This window comes from Rhea pennata, chromosome 13 (genome assembly GCF_028389875.1).
Source record: "Rhea pennata isolate bPtePen1 chromosome 13, bPtePen1.pri, whole genome shotgun sequence".
In the NCBI taxonomy this organism is placed as follows: Eukaryota; Metazoa; Chordata; class Aves; order Rheiformes; family Rheidae; genus Rhea; species Rhea pennata.
Genome location: NC_084675.1, coordinates 13,854,831 through 13,865,764, shown reverse-complemented (window position 1 = coordinate 13,865,764; position 10,934 = coordinate 13,854,831). Strand labels below are relative to the sequence as shown.

The window sequence follows — 10,934 nt, the reverse complement described above, 5'->3', positions numbered from 1 at the left end:
TTAAGGCTGGAGAGTGACACGGGGGCTCCTCGTCCGCCGCGCGGCCGGCATGCCGCGGGGGTGACCGCCGCGCCGCGCTCGAGGGACGGCGCCCGCCCCGCCGGGGCTGCGGGACGGGGCGCCCGGGGCGCCCTGCCTCCTCCTAGTTTTTCTTTCCTTTCCTCTTCTTATTTTATTTTTTTTCCCTGGGCGGTGCGTTTATCCCCTGCCCGCGACCGAGCATGGAGCGGTACGACGAGGACGTGGCCCTGAAAGCCAGCAAGTTCCTGGAGGACCTGTCCCTCTACGAGCCGAGCCCGGAGGGCGCGTACGGCCGGGGCGGCCGCCGCGACCTGCCGCTGCACGCCGACCTGGAGGAGACCAAGCGGGTCATCGCGGCCCACATGACGGCGGAGCAGAGGGGCCGCAAGGCCAACGGCGCCGCGCCGCCCGCCGACGCCTTCCCCGGCGGCAAAGCCTACGCGCCCGGCGCGCCGCTCCGCGCCGCCGCCGAGCCGCCGCCGGCCGCGGGGCCGCCGTGCTGCGAGGAGGGGCTCTGCACCCGCTCCGAGGTGGCGCTGCCCTGCTACAGCGGCTTCGCCGACAAGGGCAAGCGCTACTCGGCCGAGGGCTACCGCTGCGGCGCCTACGAGGCCGGCTACGTGGCCAAGGGCGGCGGGCGGGCGCCCGACGGCAAGTACGGCGCCGCCAGCCCGCGGGCCAGCCTGGCGGTCGCCGCCTCCCCCGGCCCCGAGCACGGCAAGTTCTCCAGCCCCCGCTCCAGCCTGGGCGGCGCGGCCGCGCTGCCCTACGACAAGTTCTCCAGCCCCCGCTCCAGCCTGGTGGTGCCCGGCGCGGACAAGTACGGCAGCCCCCGCGCCAGCCTGGTGCAGTACGACGGCGCCGCCCTGAGCCCCCGCTCCAGCTACGCCAGCACGGCCAGCGACACCAGCAAGCACTCCAGCCCCCGCGCCAGCCTCACCAGCTACGACGGCGGCAGCAAGCCCAGCAGCAACCGCACCAGCGGCATCAGCATGGGCTACGACCAGCGGCACGCCAGCCCCCGCTCCAGCACGGCCAGCCAGTACTCCGGCACCACCAGCCCCCGCTCCAGCTACTCGGACTCCAGGTACGGCCCGCCGGGCAGCGCGGAGCCGGACGCGGCGGGCGCCGCCGGGCTCTCCGTGGCCAGCCCCCGCTCCAGCGTGTGCGGCGCCGAGGGCTCCGGCGCCGGGCGCGGCGCCGCCGTGGTCAGCCCCCGCTCCAGCATCTCCAGCCAGAGCTCGCGCAGCTCGCGGGGCTCCATGAGCGCCTACCCCGAGCTGCAGCTGCCCTCGCCCCGTGCCTCCCTGCTGGGGCCGAGCCTGCAGGACGACGGCGCCGCGCCGGAGCTGGCCGACGTGTACCACAAAATCCGTGCCCAGTCCCCGCCGCGGCGCGAGCAGCAGCAGCCGGCCGCGCCGGCCCCCGACGCGGCTCCCCCCTACACCTACAGCCCGACAAAAGGCTCCGCTTCGGCTCCAAAATTCAAGCTTCCCTACCAGGTGACCCCGTGCCGGGAGAGCGGCCCCAGCCAGGCGGAGAGGCGGCTGGAAGCGCTGACGCTGGAGCTGGAGAAGGAGCTGGAGATGCACATGAAGAAGGAGTACTTCGGTGAGTGGCTCCGCGCGGCGCCCGGGGACCTCGGCCAGCGCGGCGGCGGCCGCCCGCAGGGCCTCGCTTGCGGGTAGCTCTGGCGAGATATGGTGCTCGGGGCTGTACTTGGACCCATTACCGCCGAAGTCGCTGGTCGTCCGTTGAAAAGCCTGGATCGCTACGTACCTTACGTTTTCCTAATTGCTGTCCGAAGCGTTTGCACTGCGGCTCTCTTATCTGGTGTTTCTCTCTCCTGCCTATCTCTTACAGTTTGGTGGAACTTACAGCGTTTTCCCTTCCAGGTGCGATAGGAAATTTGTCTAAAGTAGTACAGAAGCTGTTTGTGTGATCAGGGGTCAGACTGATTTGTGTTTGCATGCTTTTCGAGCTGTCAGAGCCTCCACAATAAGCTCTGGCATCCTTGAGGTTATGGTGTTTTTAATCGTGTTCTCAGGCCATCTGTGATATTTTAATTTCTGTAGATGAGCTGGACCAGAGCCTCATTCAGTAAAATGTTTGACCTTGCTCAGAGTGCTTGTGGGAGCCCATGGTGCTGTTTCTGGTCCGTGAGGCCTTGCAGGGCTTCACTTAGTTATCGTATGAGTCTGGCAGAGTTTGGATTTGTCAGAGAAATGAGAGGAGTCTGGAGGAGAGGATACCTCTCCCTGTCCCTAGTGAAGCTGAGTCAGCCTGTTGGGGGTTCTCCTTAGCTTCTTGCTTTGTAGAACAAAGACAATGTCTTTAAACAAGTGAATGCATTTTGTAGTTGCACTGTTTAGAATAAGCTCCCTCGTGTTTCTTGCTTTCTAATGAATGGAAAAGGACAAGATGCCTGCCTTCAAGAGTCCTGAAGTGTCCAAATACTGCCATATTCCTTACAGGTACTGGGACCTTCAAGATAAGTCCTTAAATATGCCAGATAGGGCAGAAGGATCGTGGTGGCCTTCAGAAGTAGCTTACATCCCTTGCTTGAATTAGGGATGTGGGTTCTGGGAGCTCTGTGTGCAGCGCTCACATAGCAGAGTGAATAAGGTACAGAAGGACAAGGAGTCTGCTGATGTGTCAGTCCCCTGCTTGTGGCTGTGTCAGTGAATCAGTGGTACAAAGTGTGGCCTTGCAGGGGACAGTTCTCTCTCACAGCCTGTATGTGCTCACTGGGTGCTGCAAGGAGAGAGAGGCTTCACTGATGAGGTGTGATCTCTGATTGACACAAGAGTTACTGAAGATGGAGATGCATGTTAACTTGAAATGATCTAAGATCTTTTACTAAATTCAGTTCAGTATTAGTATGCCCTGTGTGGAACGGAGAAGTTGCAGGGCCCTGTAAGTGCAAAGTTGTGATCTGCAATGCAAGTAAGACAGATCTGTGAAGATCATCTGAGATAGATGAGCAAGTACAAGGTAAACTTTGTTAATTGCATATCATTGTTTTTATAAGCTCTTGTGCCTGCACAAAGGAAACTGAGCACAGTGTGTGTTTACTACCTGTCTTACCCTCCTTCCTGTGTTTAGTGCAGAGATGAATAAGAAAGCTGATTGTCATCTGCTGTGTCTTTTGCAATGTCTAGCACCTGGTGTGAGGCTTTAAGGGGTTGCAGGAACATAATCAGCTGAGGATAATAACTGATAACTTCTAAGTATCAGCGGAAGCTGGCTGGGGGTGTTAACATGAATCAAAAAATGTTTGCCTCCTAAATTTTGGTGCAGTGCAGTGGAAGATGGAGAACCAAGATATATTTGGAGGAAGAAGTGTGAGTTATAACTGCCCTAAGCCTCTGGGAAGGGTTTCTTGTGGCCAGAGGGGCTGAGTGTGCAGTGAGGAAGCCTGGGTGTGATCAGGGACTCCAGGAGGAGCCTGGGGAATGTGTTCTGGGTGGGTTTTTCTTATCATTTTTTTCAGTTTGTAAGGATTTGCCTGTTGCAAGTGTCGCTACCTGCAGGTATATTCTCTGGGAACATGTTGCAACATGCCCTAAGCCTTGGCAGATGTGGTCTGTGTCAGATCAGCAGTAGTAAGCTTACACCTTCGTGCTTAGGAAGTGTGTGTGCCAGCTGCCCTGTAGGTATTTGTTATTGTAGTGGCACAAAGAAGTGCCACTGTGACTTGCGTTCTATAAGCACTTAAAACCTAGAAAAATCAGGGTGTGACAGAATACAGGATTGATTTCTGTGAGATGCTGATGTTTTAGTAAGTCCTAATGGGCTTGATCCTGCAGTTCTGATTCAAATCAGCTGTTGAGATGAAGGATGAGGTTTGGCTAAGTAAGCATGTCAGGGTTTGGCCTAATATGACTGCAGGCTGAAGGGTTAAAGATGAGGAGAGTGAGAACAGAAAGGAGAGAAGTCTGCTTATGGATGATATTAGAGCAGATTATGCAGACTGACTTCTCTGAGAGAGTTTTAAACAGTGTTAATAAAGGAAAGCTGGTAGAAATGCATTGATTTATATTCCAGCCCAGTGTCTTTGCTTGCCTGTTCATTGCTTTCCTTAGCACTTGCCTGATATGCTTAGAAGGCAGTCACAGAGTATCTGGTAGGACTTCAGATACCTGGGATACCCTTGGAAAACAAAAATGCTGAGCCTAATAGACTAACAAAGTAGCATGAGCTGAGCAGATGGTTTAATACTCCTTCATTAGATGAGATGAATTGTCTAGTGAGTAAATGCTCATATTGTGATGCTGCTAATTTTACCATGCCCACTCCATAGCCCTCTCTCCAAACAATCCTTGTTGCTTTGTCTGCTCAAAGTGAGGGCTACTCTACGTGGAACTATTCCATTATACTATCCACAGGCCATTCTATTTTGTCTTATGTCCAAATGCTACTTTAAAAATTGAACAGTGAATTATTTTGAATTTGAGGTCAAGTGACTAATCAGTCCTCTTTGGAAGAGGAATAATTCTAAACTGCATTCATTTTGTTTGTGGGTCTGTGTGTCTGGGTGTTCCCCTAACCACAGCAGTGCTGGCAATCCCTGGCTGCCTTCCCTCACTTTGCTATTCTAATTTAGAAGAAGTCTCCAATCTAGGGAAAAATAAAATACATGGTGGAGATGTGGTCTTGCCTTTTCTCTTTGCTTACATGGGGATCCCTGAGGAAGTGCAAGTACCTCCCTCTTTGGGGAGGTGAGGGGCTTGGGCTTTCTGTATTCCACTTCTGCCTGGAGAAGTCACCAAAACGCAGGTGACCACAAGGCATTGGTGGAGCAAGTGAGAAGGGAGAAGAGGCACTCATGGCTCTTGTCTGCACTCAGTGGAAGCGTGAGAGCCTTAGTAGAAGTATGTGAAGAGAAGGGGCAAGAACTGGTCCTCTAGCAGTGTTCCCCAGGCAGTGGAAAATTGGGTAATGTTTTTTGCCCATGGGGGGCTGCCTCTGTGCCCTAAAAGGGTAGGCAGCCTTCTGGAAATCACATAGGACCCCAGAAGCCATCCAGGGCCTTCTTAACTCATGGAGCTGACATCATGTAGACAGGATGCATACAGTAGTCTGACCCTCAGAAGGGTCTCTGGGGGAGCCAGGAAGTGGGTAACCCAGCAGGTCCAGAGAGTAAGCAGCCAGGCCTGCCTGTGCTATGCTTCTGCGAACTGCTCTAAGCTGTGTTTTGTTTTTCACTGTGCTGGGGGCTTCTCTTTCCTGCCTCACCTTTTCCATCCTTTCCTTTCTTATGGCAGGCTTGAGTGTATCCGTAGAGAGAATGAAAACATTGTTCCACAGTTGGTTTAATCTGACCTAAGATGACAGCTCTGCAAAAAGAGCAATCGCTCCATCTTCCCTACCCTCGGCTGCACAGCTGAGAGGTAGTAGCCTGCTGCTTCCAACTGCTACCACCAGCACATTGCAGCCACATGCACTCTCTGATCTTACTGAAAACCAAGCCCACAAAAAAGGAAGTGGAGGGGAAAAGGGCTTTTTGACTGGATCATCGAACTGTTCTGATTCACCATGGCAATGTGATGGCTAGATCTGACGCAGAGGAAAAGGTAGCTGCAGAAGGCATCAAAAGGATGAGGCCATTCCTTTGGCAGCAGCCTACAGTTAGGCTGGTTAAAGCTGTAAGGCTCAGTTCCTCTTGTAGCTGTACCTCCTTACTCTGCAGCCCATTCCCCAACCGCTTCATGCTCTGTGAGACTCTCTGCTTCTTTGAAGGTATTGACAATTTGGTAAATATGCTCAGTTTAGTGACAGATGCTGAGAAGAGAAGGAATAGAAAAGTAACTTCATTCACTTCCGTAAATGTTCTCAGCTAGGCCTTTATACGTGGTGGGCTAAGTTGTCAAAGTTGAGTTTCATGGATGTTTTAAATTGAATGTACATCTTAAGGTGTCAACAAGACACTTGTGAATGTTGGAAACTCATCAGCTCAGACACTAACTTAAATTCTGTGTGCTCTGTAGAACTCTAGTCTGATGTCTAGGTGTTGAAAGAGAGTTAGAGGAGAAATGGGTTTTTGGCATGCCCATTCAAATCAAAACAGTCTTTTTGAGACTGCCTGCCTACTGCTTGTCATTTACCGGACAGGACAATGTCATTGTGTTGAACAGTCATGCTGATGTGGTGGTGTTTTAGAGCAAGACCTCACTATGTCCTGTGGCTCCACAGGTGTACTGTCAAAAATTGAAGGAGAGTTAGAGGGGCATAGGCAGCAATTGCATGCTTCTGTGCAGCCCCGCATGAGTTGCCGTTGTAGCTGCCCATGCTGTGCTGCAGCCGTCATTCAAAGACGACTGCTGTTTTCAGTCAGGGTGGAAGGATCCAGTGCAAAAAGAGATTTACTGTCTCACCATCTTGACCTAAAGAGGAACCTGAAAAGGAATTGTGAATGTTGGGAGGTGGAGGGAGAGGAAATTGTTTTTGTCTATGCAAAGTCTAAAGAAAGACAAGCAGTAGTTGCAATTTTTCTGACATTAATACATTTGATGATAATACTGTGCAGTGTTCCTTCGTTAAGGGCTTTCTCCCCAGCTCTGTTGGGCATCCAGAGTGTCTTCCCACCTCTTGCTGCTTACTGCTTTGTGCTTGGTGTCTCTCAGTTTGTATATCTCTGATGTGCAGAATATGCAAAGTACTTAATGAGAAATAACTGGTCCTGTCACAGTGAGCTGTCATCTTTCTTTGTCTTCCAAAGGTAATTCCACGTGACTCTGCCATCTTGGGGAAGACAGCCTTTCTTGGTACCCAATACAAGGTTGCAGTAAGCAAAGCAGGGAGTTGTTTGATGTCTCAGGATGAGATGCGAAGTCCAAATTCTGTTAATTGTAGTAATCTGTCCAGTAAAAGTGTATTCTTACTCTGACAAGTAGGCTTGATTTTTTCCAGATAAGATATCCTCGATCTTTCCAGAAGGCCACCCACTAGTACTAGCAAATGTTTTTGGAGCACCACCAGGAAACACTGCTGCTAACATGCTATTGAAAAGCCTTTGGCCTGATGTGTAGGTGAAGGGAGGGAGTACATATCTAGATGCATCCGAACATCTTCCTACACTTTATTTGCATAGTTATCCATACAAATCCATTTCTTTGAGAAATTTTACTGGCGTGACAAGATTGACTTTTGAGCACTGGAATGTACTTGCAAGTTGTGTTGTATTTTCATGTCTGTTTTGTGAGCTCTGTCTCTGATACTATGCTCTGAGATGATAGGCAGTGTAGTACAGGTCTCTGGATGCATGTGAGTGAGCGGTGCTGCTGTATATGACTATGCTTGACTGTAGAAGAGGGATGAAGAGCTTTAGCAAAGAGTGTGAAAAGTGTGGTAAGTGAGAAGGTTTGGAACTTGAGGATAATATAAAGGGAGGAACGAGTAGGAGGGTGTGGGGAAAGAGCGTAAAGGTAGTGAGGCTGATGCAAAGAAATGATAAAAGTCAGCAAAGTAATGCTGCTGTTGAAAAAGAAGTCTTATTTTTGTATGTAGTATGAAATGTCGTAGGAAAACGTGGGAGTGGCCCCAGATGGTTTGTTGAAATCCCTGCTAGGCATATATACATTCCTGACTCTAACTGAAGTTGGAAAATGATAGACCATGTAATAGGGAGAGAAGAGAGATGCAGAATGTAATATATGTTAGTTACATTAGTGTGTGTACTACTTATGTAATGTGCATACAAATAACATGTATTAAATGGAAAGTTGAGTGACCATAACTCTCGCAGAAGCACTTATTATAATCAGACACAACTGCTTTCTTCCTTTCAGCTGCAGGAAACTTGACTGTGAATAGGGCTTTTTGATGGCTTAGGCTTTTTGTCTTGTTTGTTTTCCTCTGTGTTGGGCGTGCGTTTAACCGACGTAGTATGTGTTCAGCGTGCTTTTAACCTTTGGTTCAGTTTTGTGTTGTGATAAAAGCACTGGATGCAAAGGATGATGGTGATTTCAAAACAATCAAAAAAAAAACTAGCCACATGTTTTATTGGCACTAACATAAAATACGGTTTCTGGTAGGGATTTGGGTATGCTATAGAGCTGGTATGAGCATACGCTCTGTCATGATATAACAAGTCTTAGTTTAATTGTTAGCCTTTTCTGTCACCATATGGTTTGGAAGATCTACCCCTGTGTTCATGCCTCTTTGAACATCATAACTTTTTTTTTTTTTTTTTAAGCCATGTGCTGATGCAGCCCGTTTGTCAAGGGGGAGGGGAGGAATGAACCATGCAGCTCTACAGATTGTAAATTATCTGCTTTATTTCTGTTCAAAGTATATATGGATAAGGAACTTACTTTTGCCTATCTCAAAGAGTTTGCATTCTTGTGAAAAGGCTGTTGGTTTGCAAGGGTTGAGTGCAGTCCATGCTTTAGTTCGCTTTGGTTTGGCATGTGCTATGCAATGGGTAATTCCAAAGCCACAGGGCTTCTGTGTAAAACACTAAGCAATTCATTAGATCTGTTCATTTTTTGGGACACAGTCACAAGTTCCAAGCCAGATTTATATTGGATTCCTAAAGTAAGAGCTAGTCAAATTCCCAGAAGTAATGCCAGGCTTTTATCCTCTATCCTACCCCCCACCCCCAGCCAGCCCAGCCATGTACACCCTCTAGAGGGGTCGAGGAAACACCCTAAGCAACATTCAAAGTGGAAAAAATGTTTATCTGAGTTTAGCTTCTATTAGCGGTTGTTTGCTTAGCCTCTGTGCTTGACCCTCTACCAAGATTTGTGTGTGTGAATGTCCCATTTTGATGTTAAATCACACTCTAAAAATTCATACATGTTAGTGTGTGAATTAGGAGTAAAAATAATTTAATAGATTCTGTGGTCAGTCTGTTTGGAAGAGTTAGAAATAAGACTGTCTTTTTTTTTAAAAAAAGCACAGACTTGTCAATTATAAAGTTGTAATGTGATTCAAGTTAACACTTTAATAGAAAGTTTCTCTCAAATTATGTAATTTCTATGTTTAGAAGAATAGTCCTAGTGCCTTTGAATCAGAATTTCTGTTCTGCTCTTGTGCTCCTTCTGTGCCTTTTTTTTTTTTTTTTTTTTTTGTGTGTGTGTGGCAGCAGCAGAGATACCAATCTAGGCTGAAATCCTTGGTATCTAATGACTAATAAACTAGAGGATAAGTGTCTCTGTAACAGCCATATGGATATTGAATGTTTAGAAAGCCTTCAGAGCAAGAGATTTTACCAAATACTAAAGAGAAAAGGGAAAAAAAAAAAGTCTGGGAAAGTAATTTTCAGATGTTTAAAAAATGCTGTTCAGCAATAGAAGGGAAATAACAGCAGTAAGTCAAAACATTTTTAGTTTTGTGTGAGTAAACAAAAAGCTCTGGGCCTGGCCTCCTAGCTACATCTTAAGTCCTGAAAGCTATCGAAAGACAGCACTTGATGGTCTTGGTAGTGCATCTGCAGAGTGGATTTCAGGTTCTCTTGGGCCCCCCTCCGCAGCAGCTCGAGCATGATGCCCAGCTCTGAGCTGTGCAGTGCCGGAGGGCTTTCACTGTTTGGTAGGAGGCATGGTACCCCGTGAGTCCTGGAGCAGGGCTCTGGTGCTTGTGGAAGGGCTATAAGCCTGGGATGTCCTTTTTTGTGCTGTCAGGTGAGGGTCTGGCTGGCCAAATGAGTGCTTGGGCTGCCACTCCCTGGGGACAAGGCTCCCAGGGCTCTTGTCCCCTGTGGGCCTCCTTGCAGGAGGCTGTGGGACTGCTGGCCCGAGAGCATGTGAAGTTGCTCTTAGTCTTTCAAAGTGTGTGCTGTTGCAGCATTTAGCAGTGGGGCAGTTCTTCTGCTGGAGTTAGTTGTGTCCAGAAGTGTTGCTTAACCTGTGGCTGAAGAAACCAAATGTCTCCTACAGTATGATACAGTATATGATTTATGCCAAACCTGGATAAACTGCCTCTTTCCTGGCGGTGTTGGGACTATGTGATGTAAAGCAAGATTGAAGCAACAAAAGAAAACCAGGAGTGTCCATGTTTGTCTGCAAGCTTTATTACTAGCTTAGAAATGCTTATGCTATTTAGTCATTTTGGAGTACTACATTCAACTGCTTGAAATGTTCAAGTTCTGACAGGAAATAGGTATCTCAAGCCTGTGTGATGTGGCATCCCTTGGAGATATTCCAAGGGTGTGATCTGCTCCTGTTGAAGTTGGTAGCAGACTTCCTGTTAACTTGGGAGCAGAACCATCCTTCAACTGTTAACAAAATTAGAAGATGTGCTAATTATTGACCAATAAATGTCAGTGCTTGGCTGAATTTTTATATGAATTTATCACTGTGCTTCTGTGGATGCCATTTCTTGAAGTGGATCCCCCCCTCCACCGCCCACACTATATCTCTTGTGGTACAAGTTTTCTCTTTCTATTAACCTTACTGTGTTGTTTTAACTCCCTATCAGTGTAGCCTTGTTTGCTAGATGCACTCTGAGACAGAAGAGCACAAGAAAATGGCTAAGCAAGCCGTATCTCTTCCAGCTGGAATATTTCATTGTCTGAAACTTCATTCCTTGGTTTTGGAGCAGTTTTACTAAATCTCTACTGTCACATTTATGTGTTCCAGCAAACTTTTAAGAAAAGGCCTATGACTCATTAAGGGGAAAAAAAAAAAGCCCAATGCATGAGAGCACAGACATTCATTTAGTGCTCAGCTAAGAACTACTGTATGTATAAAACATGTAGAGACTTACACAAGCAGACTTAGATAGGGGTAAGGATTTATTGCTAAGGACACCTACTTCCAAATTTGAGATCCTGGAAAAATCCCACTCAGCAGGTTTTGGGTGCCTAAAACTTGTAGGCACTTGGGTTTAAACCTTCTCATTGCCTGTGTTTAAGCTGTAATTGTGCACGTGTGCTGACAAGGGCAGTTTACCTGTTTTGTCTTGCATGG

At 48.3% G+C, this 10,934-nt stretch overlaps 1 protein-coding gene across 2 annotated transcripts in view; it reads left to right on the top strand.

Moving 5' to 3' along the window:
- WTIP (WT1 interacting protein) overlaps positions 1-10,934 on the top strand; it is an 84,764-nt gene continuing 73,830 nt past the window's right edge. Inside the window, exon 1 of one of the 2 annotated variants that reach the window (XM_062586547.1) lies at positions 1-1,632. In XM_062586547.1, coding sequence (XP_062442531.1) covers positions 222-1,632 — 1,411 coding nt within the window. In that variant the 5' untranslated portion in view covers positions 1-221. Of the gene's footprint in view, positions 1,633-1,889; positions 1,917-10,934 lie in introns of those variants that run through there. The other variant, XM_062586548.1, reaches the window with a different exon arrangement.